The 25,551-nt window shown below is 47.1% G+C and overlaps 1 protein-coding gene across 4 annotated transcripts in view; it reads right to left on the bottom strand.

The window, feature by feature from the left end:
• Positions 1 to 3,875: 3,875 nt before the first annotated feature.
• The window catches only part of CNDP1 (carnosine dipeptidase 1), a 29,247-nt gene continuing 7,571 nt past the window's right edge, over positions 3,876 to 25,551 (bottom strand). Inside the window, exons 5-13 of one of the 4 annotated variants that reach the window (XM_005223931.5) lie at positions 25,217 to 25,305; positions 21,615 to 21,815; positions 20,333 to 20,417; positions 16,036 to 16,196; positions 14,630 to 14,794; positions 12,518 to 12,659; positions 5,782 to 5,929; positions 5,526 to 5,597; positions 3,876 to 5,398 (exon numbers count right to left, since the gene is read on the bottom strand). In XM_005223931.5, coding sequence (XP_005223988.2) covers position 5,398; positions 5,526 to 5,597; positions 5,782 to 5,929; positions 12,518 to 12,659; positions 14,630 to 14,794; positions 16,036 to 16,196; positions 20,333 to 20,417; positions 21,615 to 21,815; positions 25,217 to 25,305 — 1,064 coding nt within the window. In that variant the 3' untranslated portion in view covers positions 3,876 to 5,397. 4 annotated transcript variants of the gene reach the window in all.

The raw sequence follows: 25,551 nt of genomic DNA on the forward strand, positions 1-25,551 counted from the left end.
TAAAATTTAGATAACTGCCTTTATCAAGTTATAATTATTTATTTAAGTTTGAAAGGAAGCATTGGTGACTTCCCTGGTGGTCCAGTGGTTAAGAAGCGTTTGTGGGTTTCATCCCGGGTCTGTGAGCTAGGATTCCACATGCTGCAGAGCAACTAAGCTGACACGCGCACCCACGACTAGAGAGCCCGCGTGCCGCAGCTAGCGAATCCGGACACTGCTCAGAAGATCCCCTGTGGCCGCTAGGACCCGATACAGCCAGAGAAGTAAATAGAAATGCAACCAAAAAGAAGCATTGGTCATTTTTGGTGATTAACCATTCTTGATGACTAATTTACTTTTAACAGTGTCATTTAAAGTTCTTATTTCCTTTAAGTTAACACCTTCTGCCATTACATTCACATGGCATACAATAACAGTGCAAGTGTGCTGTCAACACTTAACCACACTAGAATTTTAAAGTTAAGTTCTCCTTGAATGTGTTTTGGTGAAGTTCAGTGTGGATGGTGAGATGATGTAAAACTTGATATTTTCTGTTACAGTCAAAGGCATAATTTCTCTGACATCTTCATTCTCAATAAGAAATTACACTAGAATGTTTTTAAGTAAAACTTTTCCACATAATGACAATTTTTTTCCTTGTTCAGTTTACCTAATTGAAAAAAGCTCAAGCATTTATTTACTTATCATAACTGTTAAGAAATTATAGTCATTACACCTACCATCTGTTCTCCACATGACGCTGGAAAGAACAAGACTACATTACTTTGCTTCAGAAAATCTGTATTTCTGTCTGTACTTCACTGATTGATTGAGCCCTTGGACCGCCCCACAAAGAAGAGAATATACCCAACACAGCCCTCTGCCTCCCCAGGCTTGCTTCGTAAAGAGGAAAACTGATTCAATCCATTAAGAGGGAGGTTATCTTTCTTAAGTGGCCTACGTCTAAGGTGCAGATATTACAGGGTTGGTCAGTGGAAGAACAGGAATATACGCACAAGTATTAGGACTTAGGTTTCAGTGCTTGTCATGAATGGCAGTGGTATTATGAACAGGTAAACGATTATGCTAGATTTAACCATAGAGTACATTATCACAGAAACAAGTATTCCAGGAACTCCGCCCATGGCAAAGGTCTTGAGGAAGGAGGCTGCATATGCAAAGGCGGGATCGAGTCCCTCAGGAGTCCCCCTGGAAATTCTCGAGCACCTACCCTCAAAACCAGAGTCTGCCTACTTTACTGCTTTGTGCTCTCACCTACACCTCTGACTTTACGGGGGGCTGTCCCCCACCACCTCTCTCTGAAAAAGAGTTAACTTACAGCTCCAGTTAATAAAGTTCCTGGGTGTGCCAAGGGTGTTTCAACCTACAAACTCCTTTGGAAGTCCTCTAGCCTGCCTGAATAGGTTCTTCTGGCCACATGTGATTGTTCAGAGCCTCCCAACTGTGAGAGGCATGAGATGTTCTAAACTGTCTAAATACAGATTCCTTTGAGCAGTTAAAAGATTGATTAGAAATTGTATTGGTGAAGGGTTTTTCACTTGTTGGGCCAATGTTTGCTGCTAAGTTTCCATATCCCTTACCTACTGTGTCCCTGGCAGTGTATTGGTTAATATAATTGGTGCATAGGAATGTAAGTAGTAGCTTTAATGTTTGTAACCTTGGACCCTTGAGTTAATTCTTTTTCTTGTTATAGCCCAACACACCTTTGCCCTATAGGAATGCAACTTAATCTAATGCTTTAGGGTGGCGCCTGACTTTAGAATAATCACCTTTAGAGAAAAATAAGTTTTCTGAAGAAAGGATCTTAAAATGTTAACAGGCCTCCGGGCCAGAAGATGATGTAAATCACCTAAACTTTTGCATATGACAAGTTTGCAGGAAGAAAACCTGGCTTACTGCTGACTCTACCCCTTCCCCCATTATCCTCTATGCATAACTTAAGATATAAATACTACTTTGGAAAAAAAAAAAGTGTGGGCATTGTTCACCGAAGCTTGGTCTCCCCATGTAGTTCTTTCACCTTCTGGCTGAATTATTCAGCCGATTCTCCACTGAGTTTTCCTGCTGAGCTATCCTTATTCTATTACTCTTTATATCTCTAATTAATATTTAATTAAGCAATTGTTTCCTGATCCTCGCCGACACCATCCCGCTTCGAATTCCCTGGATCCACCGGGGCTGGACCCCGGCATATTCCATCTTAACAGAGTCAAGACCTCAAATCATTATTTAACTTTAGCTATTACATTTTCAGTTAATATCCAAACTTGAAACAAAATTTGAAAATTAATGGCCAGGTGGCATTCACTAGATATAACACTAAATATTTAAAATAGTATTTAAAAATCACTTGGACCTGTCATAAAATGGAATTTGCTTGGGGGCTTGTTTTTTAAGTGAGAGTAGCTGTCAGTAGAAGAGAGAAGCCAAGCACAGTTGCGTTATCTGAGCTTCCTTCTTACTCCACTTTTGGGAATCGTGGAGCACATGTTCTGTTGAGCATTCTGTGCTTAGCACAACCTTCTTCCTCAGCTCAGTGGGCCGTCAACCCTGCAGGAAACGCAGGGCAGCATTACCCAACCTTCTGATTGCTCAAGAGACATCATTCGAGTGAGGTCTGCTGACTCTGAGACGCTGACCATCCGATTCAGAAGTGCTTAGAACGAGGCCACATGGAACACGGTGACGGGAGCCGTGAGGGGCTCATGGGCAGCTGGTGTGTGGCCCCATGCACTGACTCCAGTGCAGCCCGGGAGACACAGGAGCTGACAGCAGCAACACCCCAGCGTGACTTGTTTCGTGTGCTTTCCCCAGTACTAGCTGCCCCAGAGTCAGTTTCACCTAGGAACAACATGAGGCAGAGAGCATGAAAATAGAAGTCCAGGCCAGGGACAACCCAAAAATGCAGCTGCAGAACCAGAAGACGATGTCAGCAAGCAATACTGAGCACCTACTGTATGCAGTGCACTGCGCTGGACCCGTGAAGTACAGAGATGAGTACCTCAGAGACAGCAGGCCCATGCACAGCAGCGGAGACCCAGTGTAGCTGTGATACATTTTTAAATATTTTTACAAAACACAAATTGCCATCATAAACTTCTTGTATATTTAGTTGTTGGGAACTCTGTGAAATACACCAGGTAGGTCCCACAAAATCCAAGGTGTTAGAAGACACAGTGTAAACTGGTGAGCATAAACCAAGCTTAATAGGAAAGAATATCAAACACCTGCCAGTCCTTAACAGCTAGCATTAATTTTTTTTAATTTATTTGTCTTTATTTGGCTGTGCTGGGCCTTCATCATGGCATGTGAGATCTAGTTCCCTGACCAGGGGTCAAACCCAGGTCCCCTGCGTTGGGAGTGGGCGTCCTACCCACTGGACCCACAGGAAGTCCCAACAATTAGCATTTAAATGTCCTCAAGCAGCAGCAGTAGCATCAGAGGAAGAGTGCTCCCGCCCAGCGCCTCACCTGGGTCCCACATCTGTGATGCGGGTCAGGACAGGCTGAATTACTGGCCCTTGGGTCCAGCCATGTTACATGAGCGGCTGCTACTGCTGCTAAGGCACTTCAGTCATGTCCGACTCTGTGCAACCCCATAGATGGCAGCCCACCAGGCTCCCCCATCCCTGGGATTCTCCAGGCAAGAGTACTGGAGTGGGTTGCCATTTCCTTCTCCAATGCATGAAAGTGAAAAAAAGTGAAGTCGCTCAGTTGTATCCGACTCATAGCGACCCCATGGACTGCAGCCTACCAGGCTCCTCCATCCATGGGATTTTCCAGGCAGGAGTACTGGAGTGGGGTGCCATTGCCTTCTCCAAAATGAGGGGCAGAAGTTTTAAAACTGACATTTCAAGAACCCATGAAGCAGTGAGATGTGTTATGCTTATTTTTTATTTAGAATTATAAGAGAAACATTTTTTAATAAACCCTTAAATCCTTCTCAATGTGATTTAAATAATGAATTTATAAAGATTAAATCGGCTTGTTTACATATCCTTGACTGTAGAAAAATTGCAATTTTTTTGTTTGTTTACACCATCAAATCCAATCAAGCCAAACAAGATGGTTAACTGAAATGATTAATGATTAATGCATTGGCTGATGGCTTTAAATTTAGACTGTGTTACTGATGTCAGGGTTGATTAGTTCTCTATCTAAAACTGATGCTATTAAAAGCTTTGAGCAATTTAGATGTAGTCATTGAGTAAAGTTCCAGCTGGGTGAGAAAAATCCTATCAGGATGAATTCTGCGGTGGCAAATTCACATGTGCACAGATGCTGAAGAGAAGGCAGGCCTTTATTGGAGGGGCAGGAAGGAAGATCGGGATGCAAGAGGGGCAGCAAGCTGGCATCAGGTAAAGAGGCTCAGAATTTCAAACACACTCTTCTTCACCCAAGGAATCCCAGGGGGCATGATCCCACTGATCATTTCCATCTCAGCAGTTTTGAAGAGGAAAAGGGGAACAAGAGGTTAAGGTGGTACCATGCTGTAGTTGAGCTTCCCAGATGGCGCTATGGTAAAGAATCTCCTGCCAGTGTAGGAGGCATAAGATACGTGGGTTTGATTCCTGGGTCTGGAAGATCCCCTGGAGGAGGAAATGGCAATCACTCCAGTATTCTTAGGTCACCTCTCCCTGCTCTAGGGGAAGGTAGCGTGGTGTGTTATTTACAACCCACCTGAGACTCTTATTTTTTGGCTTCCCTGGTGGCTCAGCTGGTAAAGAATCTGCCTGCAATTTGGGAGACCTGGATTCGATCCCTGGGTTGGGAAGATCCCCTGGAGAGGGAACGGCTACCCACTCCAGTATCCTGACCTGGAGAATTCTGTGGACTATACAGTCCACGGGGTCAAAAAGAGTCAGACACGACTGAGTAACTCACTTTCACCAGTATTCTTGCCTGGGAAAATCACATGGATGAGGAGCCTGGTGGGCTACAGTCCATGGGGTCGCAAGGAGTTGGACACAACTGAAGCAGCTTAGCACATGAACACGTTTTAGTAACTCCTCTCACGGGGAACCCACAGGAGAATCATAGTAGTCAATGCAGGAGACCAACACATTTATCAACAAGAGAAAGACGTATGGTAAGAGCAAGGGTGACACAGGATGGACAGTCGGTGGGTGGAATGATTGTGTCTCTTGAGCACTTAGCGGCCCGGAACACAAACCGGGACTACGCCAATGGAACTGCAAGCAGAGAACGTAGTCAGAGGCTTGTCTTCGCCCTGAAGGGCACCGCAAGCCCAAGCCAGAGAGGGCTGCAGCAGGGCGTGGGAAAGCAACTTGTCCAAGGTGGCTGTGACTTCAGAAAGGCGTGCAGCAGCGACATTAAACCATGTCCACCGTCTGTGCCTCAGAGATACTTTATTACTGGTCCAAAAGTCCAGGGACACTCTAAAACGGGAGGGGAAACATTACTTTCAAGAGCAAAACTCTCTGGATATGTAGATTCTGTTCTTGCCCAGGGTCATGTGAGAGGGGAATCTCTTAGCAATTAAGACCGACACTGGAAGGTTCCTACCATGATGAATGCAGCTTTGCCATCTCTAGGAAAAAGGCAGCAAATAATTTGGATCCCTCTATGTAGTTCCACCTAACAAAAGAAATAAGAGACACTGTTACTCCTGCTCAAATGACAGAGGAAAAGGGGTCTATAATTTAAACAGGAAGCCTTGATGATGCACATTCGAACCAGAGGATGCAGCCTGTCTGGGGTCAGCAGTGTGGAGACCCCCGGCTTGTGCAGGGAGCCACCAGCACCCACGGGGTCCACTCACCTGTTGATCTTCTCATTCTGAGAATGCTCTCCGTCATCCACAGCGCCCAGCGGCAGCATTATCACACTCTTCTGGGTGGTGTCCTGAAGGATCTTGGCGATGGGTATGGTTGACCCATCCCGGATCATATCTGGCTCTGTCCCAAACACTGAAATGCAGGACAGGCAGGCATTGAATAAAACAATGGCGAGACCACCCCAAGTAATCTTCTCGAATGTACTGCTTACTTTGTCTTTCCTTAAAAAAAAAAAAAAAATCATTAAAAATTTGATATTTGGGATAAAAAGCTTCTTGATTCCACATAATGTACATTCTAAAATCATCAAAAGAGTCAAGAAGAAAACCACAGTTGTCTTCCTTACAGTTATGTACTTAAAATATATATATATTTTAGGGGCTTCCCCGGGGGCTCAGTGGTAAAGACAATCCGCCTGCCAATGCAGGAAACACGCGTTCAGTGCCTGGTACAGGAAGATCCCACGTGCCACAGAGCAACTAGGCCCGGAGACCACAACTACCGAGCCTCTGCTTTAGACCCCGCTCACCTGGAGCTCATTCTCCACCATGGGAGAAGCTGCCACAGTACACAGCCCTCCCACCGCAACTAGAGGGTAGTCCTAGCAGCAACAAACACCCAGCACAGCCCAAAATAAATAAGTGTTGAAAAAAATTTTAATGTATTTTAAATGGTTTTTATTTTGAACTAATTTTATACTTACAGAGAAGTTGCAAAAATTAGTACCGAGTTCCCATATATCCTTTACTTTTCCTAACATTAACATACAACCACTGTATATGTATCAACAATAGGAAATTAACATTGGGGTAACATTGTTATTAATAGCTAGACTCAGGCCGGAAGGGAATTATACCACGTTTCCCCTTTTTTTGTTCCAGGATTGAGCCCAGACTCCCACAATGCATTTTGTCATCACTTTTGAGTCCCCTCTGGCTTGTGACAGATTTGTTCCTCTCTGAACCAGACCCTCTTGTACAGTGCTGATCGGTTGCTGTATAAAATGTCCTCCTGATTAACTTTGTCTGATGCTTTCTCATGATCGGAAAAAGTCATGTATTTTTAGCAGGAGTACCATGAGATTGTGTACCCACTTTTATTGTTGCTACATGAATTAACTATTGGGAAAGTGGGACTTCTTTTGTTTTTATTTTTATTTGTAATCAACATATAAATAAATAGCTGTACTTAACTATTACCTGAATATCTCAGTGTTTGTGTACTCAACTTTCAAGGTACTCCAGATCAGATCAGATCAGAGCAGTCCCTCAGTCGTGTCCGACTCTTTGCAACCCCATGAATCGCAGCACGCCAGGCCTCCCTGTCCATCACCAACTCCCGGAGTTCACTCAGACTCACGTCCATCGAGTCAGTGATGCCATCCAGCCATCTCATCCTCTGTCGTCCCCTTCTCCTCTTGCCCCCAATCCCTCCCAGCATCAGGGTCTTTTCCAATAAGTCAACTCTTTGCATGAGGTGGCCAAAGTACTGGAGTTTCAGCTTCAGCATCATTCCTTCCAAAGAAATCCGAGGGCTGATCTCCTTCAGAATGGACTGGTTGGATCTCCTTGCAGTCCAAGGGACTCTCAAGAGTCTTCTCCAACACCACAGTTCAAAAGCATCAATTCTTCGGCGCTCAGCCTTCTTCACAGTCCAATTCTCACATCCATACATGACCACAGGAAAAACCACAGCCTTGACTAGACGAACCTTTGTTGACAAAGTAATGTCCCTGCTTTTGAATATGCTATCTAGGTTGGTCATAACTTTTCTTCCAAGGAGTAAGTGTCTTTTAATTTCATGGCTGCAGTCACCATCTGCAGTGATTTTGGAGCCCAGAAAAATAAAGTCTGACACTGTTTGCACTGTTTCCCCATCTATTTCCCATGAAGTGATGGGACCAGATGCCATGATCTTCTTTTTCTGAATGTTGAGCTTTAAGCTCACTTTTTCACTCTCTTCTTTCACTTTCATCAGGAGGCTTTTTAGATCCTCTTCACTTTCTGCCATAAGGGTGGTGTCATCTGCACATCTGAGGTTATTGATATTTCTCCCAGCAATCTTGATTCCAGCTTGTGCTTCTTCCAGTCCAGCATTTCTCATGATGTACTCTGCATATAAGTTATATAAACAGGGTGACAATATACAGCCTTGACGTACTCCTTTTCCTATTTAGAACCAGTCTGTTGTTCCATGTCCAGTTCTAACTGTTGCTTCCTGACCTGCATACAAATTTCTCAAGAGGCAGATCAGGTGGTCTGGTATTCCCATCTCTTTCAGAATTTTCCACAGTTTATTGTGATCCACACAGTCAAAGGCTTTGGCATGGTCAATAAAGCAGAAATAGATGTTTTTCTGGAACTCTCTTGCTTTTTCCATGATCCAGTGGATGTTGGCAATTTGATCTCTGGTTCCTCTGCCTTTTCTAAAACCAGCTTGCACATCAGGAAGTTCACAGTTCACATATTACTGAAGCATGGCTTGGAGAATTTTGAGCATTACTTTACTAGCGTGTGAGATGAGTGCAATTGTGTGGTAGTTTGAGCATTCTTTGGCATTGCCTTTCTTTGGGATTGGAATGAAAACTGACCTTTTCCAGTTCTGTGGCCACTGCTGAGTTTTCCAAATGTGCTGGCATATTGAGTGCAGCACTTTCACAGCATCATCTTTCAGGATTTGGAATAGCTCAACTGGAATTCCATCACCTTCACTAGCTTTGTTCGTGGTGATGCTTTCTAAGGCCCACTTGACTTCACATTCCAGGATGTCTGGCTCTAGGTCAATGATCACACCATCATGATTATCTGGGTCTTGAAGCTCTTTTTTGTACAGTTCTTCTGTGTATTCTTGCCATCTCTTCTTAATATCTTCTGCTTCTGTTAGGTCCATACCATTTCTGTGCTTTATCGAGCCCATTTTTGCATGAAATGTTCCTTTGGTATCTCTGATTTTCTTGAAGAGACCTCTGGTCTTTCCCATTCTGTTGTTTTCCTCTATTTCTTTGCATTAATCACTGAGGAAGGCTTTCTTATCTCTTCTTGCTATTCTTTGGAACTCTGCATTCAGATGCTTATATCTTTCCTTTTCTCCTTTGCTTTTCACTTCTCTTCTTTTCACAGCTATTTGTAAGGCCTCCCCAGACAGCCATTTTGCTTTTTTGCATTTCTTTTCCATGGGGATGGTCTTGATCCCTGTCTCCTGTACAATGTCACGAACCTCAGTCCATAGTTCATTAGGCACTCTATCTATCAGATCTAGTCCCTTAAATCTATTTCTCACTTCCACTGTATAATCATAAGGGATTTGATTTAGGTCATACCTGAATGGTCTAGTGGTTTTCCCTACTTTCTTCAATTTAAGTCTGAATTTGGCAATAAGGAATTCATGGTCTGAGCCACAGTCAGCTCCTGGTCTTGTTTTTGCTGACTGTATAGAGCTTCTCCATCTTTGGCTGCAAAGAATATAATCAATCTGATTTCGGTGTTGACCATCTTGTGATGTCCATGTGTAGAGTCTTCTCTTGTGTTGTTGGAAGAGGGTGTTTGCTATGACCAGTGCATTTTCTTGGCAAAACTCTATTAGTCTTTGCCCTGCTTCATTCCGTATTCCAAGGCCAAATTTGCCTGTTACTCCAGGTGTTTCCTGACTTCCTACCTTTGTATTCCAGTCCCTTATAATGAAAAGGACATCTTTTTTGGGTGTTAGTTCTAAAAGGTCTTGTAGGTCTTCATAGAACCGTTCAACTTCAGCTTCTTCAGCATTACTGGTTGGGGCATAGACTTGGATTACTGTGATATTGAATGGTTTGCCTTGGAAACAAACAGAGATCATTCTGTCGTTTTTGAGATTGCATCCAAGTACTGCATTTCGGACTCTTTGGTTGACCATGATGGCTATTCCATTTCTTTTGAGGGATTCCTGCCCGCAGTAGTAGATATAATGGTCATCTGAGTTAAATTCACCTATTCCAGTCCATTTTAGTTTGCTGATTCCTAGAATGTCAACATTCACTCTTGCCATCTCCTGCCTGACCACTTCCAATTTGCCTTGATTCATGGACCTGACATTCCAGGTTCCTATGCAATATTGCTCTTTACAGCATTGGACCTTGCTTCTATCACCAGTCACATCCACAGCTGGGTATTCTTTTTGCTTTGGCTCCATCCCTTCATTCTTTCTGTAGTTATTTCTCCACTGATCTCCAGTAGCATATTGGGCACCTACTGACCTGGGGAGTTTCTCTTTCAGTATCCTATCATTTTGCCTTTTCATACTGTTCATGGGGTTCTCAAGGCAAGAATACTGAAGCGGTTTGCCATTCCCTTCTCCAGTGGACCACATTCTGTCAGATCTCTCCACCATGACCTGCCCATCTTGGGTTGCCCCACGGACATGGCTTAGTTTCATTGAGTTAGACAAGGCTGTGTGACCGGCGCGCTAAAGCACAGGCGGCTGCAACCGGCATGCTAAGCACGGCTGAGAAGAGCCACCCCACATCCAAGGTCAGGGGCAGAAGCCAGGTGGACCCCATGCCCGAAGGGTGGCCGCCAAGAGGAGTTACCCCACGTCCGAGGTCAAGGGCAGTGGCTGAGAGGAGATACCCAGCCTCCGAGGTCAGGGGCGGCGACGAGAGAAGTTACCCTGCATCTGAGGTCAAGGGCGGCGGCAGGGAGGAGCTAGCCCATGCCCCCACGCCTGAGGCCAGGGGCGGTGGCCGGGAGGACCAACCCCATGTCCAAGGAGCCGTGGCTGTGCAGGCGCAGGAGGGCCTAGAGGAGCTATCCCACGCTGAAGGTCAGGAAGGGCGGCAGTGAGGAGATACCCCTCATCCAAGGTAAGGAGCAATGGCTGCGCTTTGCTGGAGCAGCCGTGAAGAGATACGCCACGCCCAAGGTAAAAGAAACCCAAGTAAGACGGTAGGTGTTGCAAGGTACTCCAGGAAGTGGTATTAATGGATATCCTAAGGTCTAGAAAGAGATGAGTTCAGACCTTCCAGGCTAGAGGACAAGTTGCTGGTGACAGAGCAGAAATGAAAAACAAAGCAAAACCACAGAAAAGAATCTGCCCCAGGACTTCCTTATCCACAGAGCAAGGTGTGAAGGTGAATAAAGACAGTGGACGTTGTTAGCAGAATGGTCCAGAACATAGACGGGCCCTAAGTTGCCTAAGCTTCCCTGCAAGAGTAGGTCAGGCCTTGACATTTCAATCACACGCCTCTCTTCAGTGGCAGTTCCTTTATCTTCCTAACCCTTCCTCCGTTTTTCTTCACTCGGCAGCGGGGACGATTATGTAGCTCTCAGTTTTGGACTCGTCCTGTGATGGTTAATGTCTGTGTCCCTGGACTGACCATCCTGGTAGAGAGTGAGGGCACCAAGGAGGTCTGGACCCCAAGTTCCATCTCGCCATCATGAGGGGCATGCCCCAAGGCCCCTCTGTGTATAAACAAGTGTCAGCGTCTTCCCATCGCACATTTGGACAGACCCCCAAGGCCGCCCTGCCTTTAGGAGAGCCCCGCATTTTGTAATTGTTGGCAGTGTCCCATTCCTGTTGAAAAAAGGCTGGCTATTCCTTCTCCCCCAGCAGCCAGGGCCCAGACACGTGTCCCCTGCTCACTACTCACAGGATCCTGTGAATATGAAAGTCAAAAGAGGTGCCACGGAGGAAATTACAAATAAAGCTACTCCGTATTTCTGGAGAAGGACTGCTGGTTTTAGATACAGATGGGCTGGAATTGAGCTTCTCATGTGTTTTGTGATTTTGTACAAGGAGCTCATATCCAGGAAGCTGCTTCAGTGGAAGCTCATGTTCCTGCCTTGGGCCTGTTTGCTCCAGCCAGGCAGTCCAGCTAGGGCTTTGGAAGAACAAGACCATACATGGTGGGAATTAGAGACCCAAACCCATGCCAAGATGAGTCCATGGTTAAACATTCTCATGGGGGGACCCTGTGTTCACCCAAAACCCAAGCAAGGAGGGTCAAGCTTACACACATACACATCCCTCCAGGATGAGCCTGGCTCCTGGAGAACGCCCTGCCTTATGTAGAGGGTCTAGTTTTCTGCTTCCTGATGCCCTAAGACCATTAATACCCAAAGCGCCTTGTGACCAGGAAGAGCAAATTCCTGGGCAGCCTGGTGTCAGCTTGCTCATTCCACTAAATCTTAGCTGCTTCATGTTTAATCCCAGAGGATTTCCTTTACTTTCATGCAGCTTCAGCTGTGCCTTTAAAAGGATGTTTTTAAATATTAGTCATCATTTCCTGGGTCAGGAAGATCTCTTGGAGAAGGAAATGGCAACCCACTCCAGTATTCTTGCCTGGAAAATCCCATGGACAGAGGAGCCTGGTGGGCTGTAGTCCATGGGGTCCCAAACAGTCAGACATGACTGAGCGGCTATTTCCACACTCCCATCATTTCCATGAGCACTGGAGGTTTTCACGTCCATCATTTTCCCCAAAATTCAAGTCTCCTAGTGAGCTTAAATGCTGGCTTTTCCACTAATAGCTGGGTGCCCTTCAGCAAATTACTTTGTCTCTTCGGGCCTTATTTGTAAAATGGGAAAGATGATAGGGAAGACTCACGAGACAGAGCATTGTGCATGCTAATACAGCCCATAGAAAAAGGACGATGACACTGAGGCTTTAATCTCACCTGCCTTATCCACTGCTCCACTAGGCACCACCCCCCACGGTAAACTGGCAACTCAAAATATCTTAAGCCCAACCTGTTTTGATGGCTCTTTTTGCTGCAAGATACTGATGGTCGCTGATATTTGCGATCCACGGGTGCAGTCCCAGTGCCATGGAAACAGTCATCTGGTTGGAGCTGTTTCTTTTGGAGAATATGTATTCAAGATGCTGCTTCACCTGAAAGGTAACATTTTCAGGTGTAAGAGAAACCTTCAAGTAATTCTCTCATACTATGAATGCACAGTCATCTCTCATCAGGAAACGAATTAAACCTCAGCCCAACAAATTTGAGTATTTTGCGCTTTGCCTGAGGTCTTCTGGAGGGCCGGCCTGGAGTGAGCAGGCTCTCCAGGATTGGGGGGTAAGCGGGGGGCTTCATCCAATGAAAGCAACACTGGGTCTCACTCCCCTTCCTCCCCTAGACTCTCCAAGTCCAGCCCCGCCCCAACCTATCCTCAGCACGATGTCTGTTAGCATCTGATTATTTGGAATTTTGTTAGTTATGAAACATAATGCAAGTATAACTTCATCTGATGACTGATTGCCCTCTTTGGACTTATCAGTACCTTCATGACTATTTGGGGAACACATTACTTTGCCAACAAAATTCCATCTAGTCAAGGCTATGGTTTTTCCAGTAGTCATATATGAATGTGAGAGTTGGACTGTGAAGAAAGCTGAGTGCCGAAGAATTGATGCTTTTGAACTGTGGTGTTGGAGAAGACTCTTGAGAGTCGCTTGGACTGCAAGGAGATCCAACCAGTCCATTCTAAAGGAGATCAGTCCTGGGTGTTCTTCGGAAAGAACAATGCTAAAGTTGAACTCCAGTACTTTGGCCACCTCATGTGAAGAGTTGACTCATTGGAAGACTCTGATGCTGGGAGGGATTGGGGGCAGGAGGAGAAGGGGACGACAGAGGATGAGATGGATGGATGGCATCACTGACTCAATGGACGTGGGTGTGGGTGAACTCCGGGAGTCGGTAATGGACAGGGAGGCCTGGCGTGCTGCAATTCATGGGGTCACAAAGAGTCTGACATGACAGAGCGACTGAACTGAACTGAGCTGATACATTTGGAAATTTCCCAGAAGTGAGAGCAGTTCTGAGCTAAGCTGTGAAGAAGCCTTGTCATCAGTGTCCTTCTCTTCCCTCGGCTCTGTTAGCTGCTACTAGGGAAATCCTCCGAGAGTAACTTCAGACTCTGAAATAGTCCTTCCAGGGAACTCCCAGGGGTCCAGGGGTTGGGACTCGAAGCTCTCACTGCTGAGCGCCTGGGTTCAACCTCTGGTCAGGGAACTGAGATCCCACATGCCATGTGACACGGCAAAAACAAAACAGAACAAAAAAACCCTTCCACTCTTGGCTTCAGCAGATGTCAGTGGACACCTGTCCCGTGGCAGGAACCGTTCTGGGTGCTGGGTCAGCACCCAGCTGGTCACAGCTGTGAGCAAAAGCAGGATGGCCCTGCCCTCCTGGAATCTATATGTTGTAGAAAGAGGGACAGGAAGTCCAAAAACAGAGGGAGGCGGGGAGAAGGGAAGAGGGAGGAGGGGAGGGAGGAGAGGAGGGAGGAGGGAAGGGGGGACGGAGGGAGTGTGTGGATGCAATCAACAATAAAAGGGACATGACATGGGGACAGAAAGGGATGGGATGAGGTGTTTGCTGAGCGCATTTATTCAGAGTCTACTTTCCATTAAACTTGAGCGAACTGACACTTGGTGGATAATTCAGACACTGAACTCCTGCCAGATAGCGTTGTCATTAAAATGGCTGCGTTCAGAGAGTGGATTTCAGACAACGCGGACAAACTGATGACCGCGGCTGCAGATTTTTCCGGCTCAATCCAGCCACAGGCAGTTAGCTGCTCCATCTGGATGGAAAACCAATCTTGCCTTCATGTCTACCATTTAATCTTAAAATTTCCCATCACTCCAACTACAAATGGTCGCTTATCTGACTAATGTAATTGCATATAATTGAGCAGAGAGATTTTCACCAAACAAAAATTTCTATCAGTTTCTTGACATTTGTTCCAGTCCCTTTTCTATTGGAAAAAAGAATGATACTTCAGTGCTAACAACTGAACTGCCCCCTACACTGTGGTGCACGGCACTCGGACGAAGCGCAGAACTAGGCACGCGGTTACCTGGGTCTCCACCACAGACATATCCATGTGAGGGACTAGACGGATGGAGAATTTTCCTATGACTCGGCCAGGAATGACTGTTTTGGCTCCAGGCTCATGAAACGCACCCTCGATCCCATGGATAGAAAGAGATGGGTACCTCCATAGGTGCATTAGAAGTTCCTCCTATGAGATAAAATTATTTATTACAGAGAAAAATGTTTCATTAAAACCCGGTTGAGTGGTATCCTTGTGTCACCAGTTTCTGTACGTCTGTGACACCGCTCACGACAAGCTAATTATCACCTCCTTACTGAGACGGGTCTGGACGAAGGTACAGGTGGAGTTCCCCAAGGACCCGAGACCTGCCCGAGCCGCTTCTGCCGACCACAGCCCCTCATCGCGCCAGCTCTGAAGTTTGCAGTTAAAACTGGGATTCAATTATAAATTTCTGTCCCCAGGCATTCCAGTGATCACTTGTGTGCTAAATGCATTTTGTTTTCCAGAAGCCATCAAAGAAATCTGCAGACGTTTAAGCCGGTGGCCCCCAGAGAGCCAGTCTGAGCGAACAGATACACTTCATGATAATAAACTCCCCACTTCTGTTCAGGGTCCCTCCCTTCCCTGGAGGTTCCTCCCCAGGAACCAGCCAGAGTGACCCATCACTGGAGGGGCGAGGGGTGAGCGGGTTTTTGTTTCTTAAAAGGAGGAGGAGAAGCAGAAGGGAAAACAAAGAAAACTAAATTGGCCAGTGTGTGGGTGCTGTCACTCAGTCATGTCCCACTCTGTGACCCTACAGCTATTCTGTCTGTGGGATTCTCCAGGCAAGAGTACTGGAGTGCATTGCCATGCCCTCCTCCAGGGGATCTTCCCAATCCAGGGATAGAACCTATGTCTCTTATCTCTCCTGCGCTGGCAGGCAGGTTCTTTACCACTAGCACCACCTTGGAAGCCCAGATTTGCCAGTAGCCAATGCTTTTGGCTCTGGGCTTATTTACTACACTGAGGCAGTGATGGAGAATTTTTAGATTAAACCCTAAAGCTCTAGTTTTGTCTTTTTTTTAATAAATTTAAAAAAAAGAACAATTAGGGATCTTGGAACTGAAATAATCTCAGCCTATCTCAACCTCTAAATAGACAGGAGGCTCAACTCACTGGCTGAGGCTGGCATGGGGTTGAGTCTCATAAACCGATTGGAAACACACGGCTGTGAGTCAGGCCACCCAATGCCCATGCCGGACGGACCCCAGGAAAAGGGCTGGCTGATCTTGACCCTGGGACAGGACCCTGAAAGGGAAACCTGCCCTCATGAGCGCATGCTCCCGGCTCTGAGATGTGCAGAACAGCAGCGCACGGCAAACCAAGCACTGGGAAAGCATGGGTTCTCAGCATTCCTCTTTCAGATTACCTGTCGAGGCATGACCTACCTTGGTGTCAAACAGGAACTTCTTAACCTGGCTGCTGTTCCGGTACTCCTCCACGTCCAGGTCGATGGCCTCGTATACCCTCTTCTCCTCTTCTGTAACAGGAGCCACATGCCCATAGATCCCAGGGACCAGGATGCGGCCAGACGCGTCCACCAGGCTGCCTATGAGAGACACACAGGGGTGGAGGCAGGGGGCAGTTGCAGGTGAGCGGGGTTCTAGCCCTGGAGAGGAGCCTTAGGATGGACATGATCATTTCTGGCCTGTTAATCTGCTTCACCAAAGCCCCATAGCTCATAAGGTAAAAACTGTAATGCAGGTACCATTAAAGAACAAATATTCATTATAAAGAAGAAATTAAAGACCATATTTTATAATATACATTCATTATAAACAAATACAACCGTAACTGCTCTTCAGGGATGTACTTGTAGATGCTGTGTGCTTATCTGCCCCCCTAGGGTCCTGAGTTATGAATTCCCCTCATTTGGCCCAATAAGGAGTATCATATATCAAATAAATGATGCAAACTCATTAGTAAAATTCAAGTCAAAAATAAATTGGGCACCGACAGACTAGGATTGGCTGTAACTGATTTACAATCCGCCTCTGTCACCCCTTGTTCCTTGGAAGAAAAGCTATGACCAACCTAGGCAGCATATTAAAAAGCAGAGACATTACTTTGCCCACAAAGGTCCATCTAGTTAAAAGCTATGGTTTTTCCAGCGGTCATGTATGGGTGTGAGAGTTGGACAAAAAAGAACCTGAGCACCGAAGAATTGATGCTTTTGAACTGTGGTGTTGGAGAAGACTCTTGAGGGTCCCTTGGACTGCAAGGAGATCCAACCAGTCCATCCTAAAGGAGATCAGTCCTGAATATTCATTGGAAGGACTGATGCTGAAGCTGAAACTCCAATGCTTTGGCCACCTGATGAGAAGAACTGACTCATTGGAAAAGACCCTGATGCTAGGAAAGATTGAAGGTGGGAGGAGAAGGGGACGACAAAGGATGAGATGGTTGGATGACATCACCGACTCAATGGACATGAGTTTGAATAAGCTCCAGGAGTTGGTGAGGGACAGGGAAGCCTGGCGTGCTGCAGTCCATGGGGTCACCAAGAGTCGAACACAACTGAGCGACTGAACTGAACTGAACTTCTGTCACCTCAATGAAAACAACACAAAACTTTTAAAAGCCCCACCAGTGACACAGTCACTGAGTCTTCAGCATCACTGAACCTAAACTTCCGCCGCCTGGCTCATCTTTGAGGACAGAGATGAACAGCAGACAGAGCTGCTGGCAACCCAGCCGGAAAGACACAGGTAGGGAACCAGCGGTGGGACCACCTGGGCCAGCCTGTGGGGCCAGCTGAGGGGGGCGGTGCAGTCAGTGGTGAGAACGGACACGTGTGTCTGAAACACCAAGGGCAGCAGAGGCCAGGATGCCCAGGGTCCGGGTCACGGTGCCCATTTATCTGGTGTGGCCAGACCTCACCCTTGAGTGGGGCAGGGGTGATTCAAACCGACATCTGAGACCCGAGGCTGCGATCTGAGCAGCTCACCACTTCCTCCAGCAGAAATGCCCCGGGGGCCAGTCCTGTAAATCTGTTTTCTCAGGATGGAAGTGGCCTTCCCCATGCCGGCTAGGGGGAGTGAGTATCTGATTTGTTTCAAAAACAAAGTGAAAACATGTGCTTTTCATCCTGTTCACGACTCTGGTGGGACTTTTCCTAGTAGACACTATGCCCTGGCAGGGCTGAATGGAATTCCGTGTCTGGGTGAAACCACAGTCTACCAGGATGCGGTGAGGCAACAGTGCCTGGGGCGGGTGGAGGGGAACTCTAAATGCACTCCCAAAGATGTAGGGATGCCACGCATTCTGTGCCGGGAGGCAGTGGAGGATGGGTCTGGTAAAACAGAGATTATTTTATCTCCCCCTACCCTGCAAAACAAAAATATTAAGTTGTATGCTATCTGAATTCTTCTGGAAACAATTTAAACACTTTAAAGAAAAATGGCTCGCTGTTTTCTGTCTGAAGCCATCAAGCATGGAAAATACTGTCCAAGAGTTATATTGCAGGAAAACTAGAAGGCCTTAAAAAATAGGTGATAGATAAATATGCAGACACAAGAGACAGCACAGACAATAGGTGGATCTCACTGTTTCACCGGGTAATGAAGGAGCAGGATGCAGTAGAATAAAGTGACACTGAAGACCGGGGGCGACCGCCCAGCAGGGCTGCCGGAGGGCTGGTGGTTCCCTGGCGGAGGCCCCAGGCCACCAGGATGTAAGCGTGCAGGGCGGAGGCAGCGCCGTGTGAAGATGCGAAAAGGAGGGGTCTTTGCTAATGGATCCCCCAGAGGGTGCATGCATGCTAGGTGGCTTCAGTCCTGTCCAGCTCTTTGTGACCCCGTGGACTTGTAGCCCTCCGGGCTCCTCTGTCCATGGGACTCTCCAGGCAAGAATACTGGAATGCTTTCTGGCAATTTGCCCAAAGGAGGTTGTTGTGAAATTTGCACAAAGTCAATCTTTATCCAGGTAAGAAGGATCCAGATGTTGTGGAGTCTGAAGCTTGTCTAACCTGAGAACCTCACTTTAAAAAAAGAAGCAAATTATGACTTGAATTGATGCTTTTGAACTGTGATGTTGGAGAAGACTCTTGAGAGTCCCTTGGACTGAAAGGAGATCAAACCAGTCAATCCTAAAGGAAATCAACCCTGAATATTTGCTGGAAGGACTGATGCTGAAGTTGAAGCTCCAATACTTTTGCTACCTGATGCGAAAAACTGACTCATTTGAAAAGACCCTGATCCTGGGAAAGATTGAAGGTCAAGGTAGAAGGGGACAACAGAGAATGAGATGGTTGGATGGCATTACTGACTCAAGGGACATGAGTTTGAGCAAACTCTGGGAGATAGTGAAGGACTGGGAAGCCTGGCATGCTGCAGCCCATGGGGTCACAAACAGTTGGACATGACTGAGCGACTGAACAACGACAACAAGTTATTACAGCACATGCAGAGTCCCTGCCAGGACTGTGCAAGCCGCCCTACAGATGTAGCTTCCTTCAGCTCCACGATCCACCTGACTGCTGGGCTGTCCAGGTGTAGGTGAGAGCTACAGGTGAGTCAGGAGGGTGAGCTGGCTCCCTGGACACAGACACATTCACACACATACACAATTACATTCACCTGCATCCACCAGGCCCACCACCGGAGAAGTTAGGGAGGACGGGTGGGGGGCAGCGAGCAGACTTGTTAGGGGAAACACCGACTGAAATCGCCCACCCTGGCCAGGCACCATAGTAACCATCTGCATGAGTTGTTTTACGACAGGAGGTGCTGGTAAGGAATGCGGAATTAGCAAGCCACCACCAACCAGAAGAATTACAGGAAAGGTCAAAAGGAGATGCCACTCATCCTACCAACCCCCCAGGATCCTCCTCGCTGGCATCCACCTTGGCTGAGTGATGCCTGTGCCACCAGGAAGGACCTTGAGTCAGACTGATTGGCCAGAGACCACCGGGAAACTAATCCCATCACCATAAAACCCAGCACGGCGAGCCACACGGCAGAGCAGTCCTCCTGGGCCCCTCACCCTGCCGCTGTCCACCCGGGCCCTTCCCAGTGAAGGCTGCTGCTTTGTCAGCAGGTGTGTCTCCTCAGACAATTCATTCCAAGTGTTAGACAAGAGCCACTCTTGGGCCCTGGAAGGGCTCCCCAACGCTGCAACAGCCTCACTGGTGTCCCTGAGCCACATGGGGTCCTGGGGACCTGCAGGACAGAAGCCGAGAGGTGTGGGCAGACTGGGCACCGGCTCTGGATGCCTTTTCAGAAGGGTCTGTCCACCGCTGTCCCCGGGGACAGCCAGATGTGTTGTGACACCCAGTAAATGAAAAGGGGGTAGATTGAGAGAGGGTTTCAATCCATGGAAATAAATAACACGGACTTAATAAGCCTCAAGAGTTTTAGGTTTTCCTCCGAAAGTGAAAGTTGATCAGTCATGTCCGACTCTTTGCTACCCCATGGACTACACAGTCCATTAAATTCTTCAGGCCAGAATACTGAAGTGGGTAGTCTTTCCCTTCTCCAGAGGATCTTCCCAACCCAGGGATCAAACCCAGGTCTCCTGCGTTGCAGGCGGATTCTTTACCAGCTGAGCCATCAGGGAAGCCCTAGGTTTTCCTTTGCTCCACCCTTCTTATTCAGGGCTGGTCTGAAACTGAGCAGGAGAGGGCCGAGTCCAACAGAACCACGTTAGCAGATTCCTTGAGGTTTAAAAAGTGAAAGAGGACGTTACCAAGAAGAGCGACCAGATCTGCCATGGGTTCGTTGAGGATCCCACCAAAGGTCCCCGAGTGGAAATCTTGATCCCGGCATTTCACCTGCAAGACAGGCAAAGGGAAAGCAGCTGCTCCCTCCACGGCTGCTCAACGACAGCCCTCCCCTGGCGCCAGACCCGCCCAGGCGGCCCTCAGGACTCAGGTGGGTCAGCTGACACCCCCGCCGTGTTTCTCTCTCACGACGGGGGGCTTCATGCCCCACTGGCTCCCCTGAAACTGGTGTCGGCCCCCAGCCTCGCCTCCAGCAGTGCTGGGTCGCAGGCCACCAGCACCCCGGCCCACGGCAAAGTTCACGGAGCTGTCTCCCTCTGGTTTCACCCCATCTCTTACTCAGCCCTCCTTCCAGAGAAATTCTCCAAGAAACTTCCTTCTGCGTGTTTTCTCTTGCCTGCAGGACAGGTCTCCTTGTCTCTTCTAATAATTGCTTTCCCGTCTGCTCACCCCAATGTGAGCCTGGAGCCTCCTTCCTCTGCACGTGGATTGAGACCCAAAGGGCTCCTTCACGGGCTCCACGGGCTCAGCGCTCATCCCTCGAGGTCTGACCTTAGACCCACCCACAAGACCTAAGGCTTCTGTCTCTCTGGTACTCAAAACTTCAGAGTGCTCCCAGCTGCTGAACTGGAGGAGGTCTGGAAGGGAATATCTTCTACAGACACCTTCCACAGCTGCCATTTCCAGGAGGGCTGTGGACCTGTGACTCCATCCCCTTCACATGACTTGGCCTTCTGCTGTGCACATAGTGTCCAGCCAGCTCCCAATTTCTAATGAGTTTGGGTTTTTGTTGTTGTTGTTGTTGTTGTTTTTTATCGTTTTCAGCTCCTTCCCTCTCAGCCTTCCTGCCCGGCTGGCCCTGCCCTGCCCTGCCATCTCATGGCACTGCCAGATGAATCCTTCACTTACTTAAGCCCTCTGCCTCCTCAGGCAGCAATACTAACAAAGCACTTGGGTTCGTAGTGCTCCTCTGGGACCCCTTATCCCTCCTTCTGCTCTTATCCCTCCTTCTGGCCTCAGCATCTCTCCTGCATCCCCCTGGCCACAAACCCCTCTGCCTCTTCACTCCAGAAACATGCACAAAGCACATGCATTCACTACTGGGGGGCTTCATGGACTCCCCCAATCCCAAGACCCCATGATCCCCCCACACCGGGTCAAGCACCCAGGTCAGCGTCTGCTCTGTCCTCCCACCAGGATCCCAGTGTGGACACCCCCACCTCCCTCACGGCCACGGTCGGCAGGTACCTCCACGGTGAAGTAGCTGTTCCCCCGCGTCCCGTAGATGAGCGCCGGCTTCCTCCGGCTAATCCACAGGTTGTCCGATATCACAATGCAGTCCACACTCGAGAAGAACCCAGACTTTTCTTTCCGGACAAGTTCCTCCAGGGCTAGAGACCCAGACTCCTCCATCCCTTCGATGAGGAATTTGATGTTCACCGGGAGGTCCTGCATTAACGATGGGGCAAATCATGCTGCAGGAAAGAGTGGACCCCTTGCCCTTCACCTTTTGAAAACCCAGCATGTGTTTGGGTGTAACATAAATACACTGAACTGTTATACACATTCCCACAAGCCTGTTTACAATGAAGCAGTTTTAACTCAGGTTGTGAGCGAGCCAAGGTAATGGCAAATGAGGCAAGAAACTCGTGTTGGTGACCACGGATCTGGGTAGGGCGTTTCTAAAAAGGCCATGTCCACAACACAGGGTTCCGCTCAGCCCTGCAGAGGGGCCCTACCCTTCCTCTCCCCAAGAGGACTTTTTCCAGAAAGGTTACTCCATTCCAAGTCTCTTTTCTGTCCTCATAATTCTGAGCATGATAAATGAGAGCTCTTTCCTTTGAAAGGCTGTCTAATGTTTAAGCCTCGGGATAATTTTTATTTCAAGTATCTGTTATTTTTCAGCTATGAGCTCAATCTGCTGTTTAACTTATTCAAAGGCTTTGATCTCACAGCAAAATGGAACTTGAGGTTTTCTCTAGTTAATATTAGGGCGCCTTTAAAATTTTTACAATGTGCCTTTCCCCCATTTGGTTTTGATCTTTTTGCATCTTTATAATGTATAGCTTCATATCTTTGAGAGGCCCGTGGAGAGGAGAGGTCAATGACTTTTCCTGGAACACGAGGTGAAATGGGGGTGGTAGGGGTAGAAAAGTGATTCAATGCAGATGAGGCAGCACAAACATACTAATTAGTTCTAATGAGTGAGACTGACTCGCCCCAGATGAACAAAGGCAGGATGAGTGGGGGATTATGCATGAGAAAGTAAGTGACCTTGGGTCACTCAGTTGGTTAAGGGGATTTGGGGATAAAGATTCGCTCAGTGCATTCCCTGAATATATTTCTAGGTGTCAGGAAGTCAAGCTAAAGTTCTGAAATTTTAATATTTGAAAGCTCTTTATTAACATTTAACTAGAAAACAATTGCTAAAGAGCAGTTGAAAAGCCTTGGAATTTTCTGGCAAAATGTGATTAATAAAATACAAGCCAGTAGCTATTAAGTGTCAGAGAAGGATGTGAGACCAGCAGCCAGGGCTCTCTGCTCTGTCCCTTGACACCCACGGGACCGGGGACTAGCCATGTAACCTCTCGAGTGACAGCCGCTTCTCTATGTGAGGCAGGTATTAATATTCGCCCTGCCTCTTGGTAAAATGAGCCAGAGAGGTTATGTACATGTAAGTGCGCTGAACAAGACGGGAAGGGGATGGGAGGGAACCAGGAAGCAAGAAGCCAGTGCTCATAAAGGGCCTGGTATCTGCAGGTACTAGAGAAACTTTATACATGTAACTTCACTTAATACACTCAACAAGCCTGGAGGTAGAAATGATCAATCTTAGATCACAGATGAGGAAAGTGAAGCTTGGAGAGATGAACTGATTTGTCTAAGGGCCATGAGGACTTCATACGTTTTGTTTGTGATTATGTAAGTTTCAGAACTGAAATTTAAAAACCAAAGTAGCTTTTTACCTTCATACAGGCAGGGTGAATGGAGGATTATATATTATGTATGCAGTGCTTCCCAGGTGGCACTAGTGGTAAAGAACACTCCTGCCAATGCAGGAGACATAAAAGACTTGGGTTCAATCCCTGGGTCAGGAAGATGCCCTGGAGGAGGGCATAGCAACCCACTTCAGTATTCTTGCCTGGAGAATCCCATGGACAGAGGAGCCTGGAGGGGTACAGTCCCAAGAGTCAGACACGACTGAAGTAACTTAGCACACATGCATAGAAACTTATATTGTTTTCCTCTTCTTAAAGAAGAAGAACAGAAAAAGAGAGGAGGAAACTGGTGAGCAAGGAAGTAAAGATAAAGAGACTAAGAAAGTAGAGAGAGAATTGAAGAGAGAGAAAGAAACCAAGGGCTTATTTAGAGGAGTGCATGAACAACAGGTCAACAGGGCCCGGCCAGAAAAATGTCCTGATTCATTAAGCTTGTCTTCCTCAGTGAGATAAAGCAGTCAAGTGGAGAGCACTTAAACCTTCTCTTCTGCTTCTTCTCATGAGAGAGAGTCTCTGGCATCTGATGAAATCACTTCCAGCAAAAAACAGAAGCAAAGCCAGGGCCTGCTCAATGGACAGGATTTGGGAGAAGCAGCATCAAGGATCTCAGCCTCAGGCATGACTGGGCTGCACTTGCCTTGTGTTTCTCTTGTAGACACAGTGCCCAGAGATGGATCCCCCCACCCCAGTACCCCCCAGATAGGACAGCCCACCATCGCCATAGCCATTGTCATCACCATCACCATCATCTCCATCCTCATCAGCACCATCACCATCATCTCCATCACCATCACTGCCATCATCATCATCTCCATCACTGTCACCATCACCATCAGCACCATCATCATCATCTCCATCACCATCACTATCATCATTACTGTCGTCATCAACATCACCATCATCTCCATCACTATCACCACCATACCATCATCTCCATCACCATCACCACCATATCATCATCTTCATCACCACCCAACCATCATCTCCTTCACCATCACCATCATTACTGTCATCATCAACATCACCATCATCTCCATCACCATCACCATCATCATTACTGTTGTCATCAACATCACCATCATCTCCATCACCATCACCACCATCACCATCATCTCCTTCACCATCACCATCATTACTGTCATCATCAACATCACCATCATCTCCATCACCATCACCATCATCATTACTGTCGTCATCAACATCACCATCATTTCCATCACTATCACCACCATCACCATCACCATCATCTCCATCCTCATCAGCACCATCACCATCACCATCAGCACCATCAACATCACCATCATCTCCATCACCACCATCATCTCTATCACCATCACCACTGTCACCATCATCTCCATCAGCATCACCACCATCACCATCATCTCCATCACCATCACCATCATTACTGTCGTCATCAACATCACCATAATCTCCATCACTATCACCACCATCACCATCACCATCATCTCCATCCTCATCAGCACCATCACCATCAGCACCATCAACATCATCATTACTGTCATCACCACCATCACCATCATCTCTATCACCATCACCACCGTCACCATCATCTCCATCACCATCATCATTACTGTTGTCATCAACATCACCATCATCTCCATCACCATCACCACCATCACCATGATTACTGTCGTCATCAACATCACCATCATCTCCATCACCACCATCTCCATCATCATTACTGTCGTCACCACCATCACCATCATCTCCATCACTATCTCCATCAGCATCATCATCACTGTCATCATCACATCACTGTCATCTCCATCATCACCACCATCACCATCACTGTCGTCACCATCCTCACTCCCAAGTTCAGCCAGCACCTACCTCGTCCAGGGCCTTGAAGGCGCTCACCGCGTTGATCCATGCTAAAACTGGTCCTTTGTTGTCTGTTGTTCCTCGGCCATAAAGTTTTCCTTTACAAGCGGGGGAAGAATTTTCAGAAAAGCACAGATGCCTCTGCCAGGTTGAGTGAATCAAAAACAAAAGTAGATTTGCAGATAATTGTTTGAATCGGGTTCTCTCTTTTTCTAGGCAGCAGTTTTGATCTGAACTCACAAAGTATTATTTCTTATATACAAATAGTATGCTAGTCAACAAATGTAAGCTAATTGAAAATATACAGAGCCCTTTGGCCTTAATAGTAGTTAGCTATTTTTATC

This window comes from Bos taurus, chromosome 24, assembly GCF_002263795.3.
Source record: "Bos taurus isolate L1 Dominette 01449 registration number 42190680 breed Hereford chromosome 24, ARS-UCD2.0, whole genome shotgun sequence".
In the NCBI taxonomy this organism is placed as follows: Eukaryota; Metazoa; Chordata; class Mammalia; order Artiodactyla; family Bovidae; genus Bos; species Bos taurus.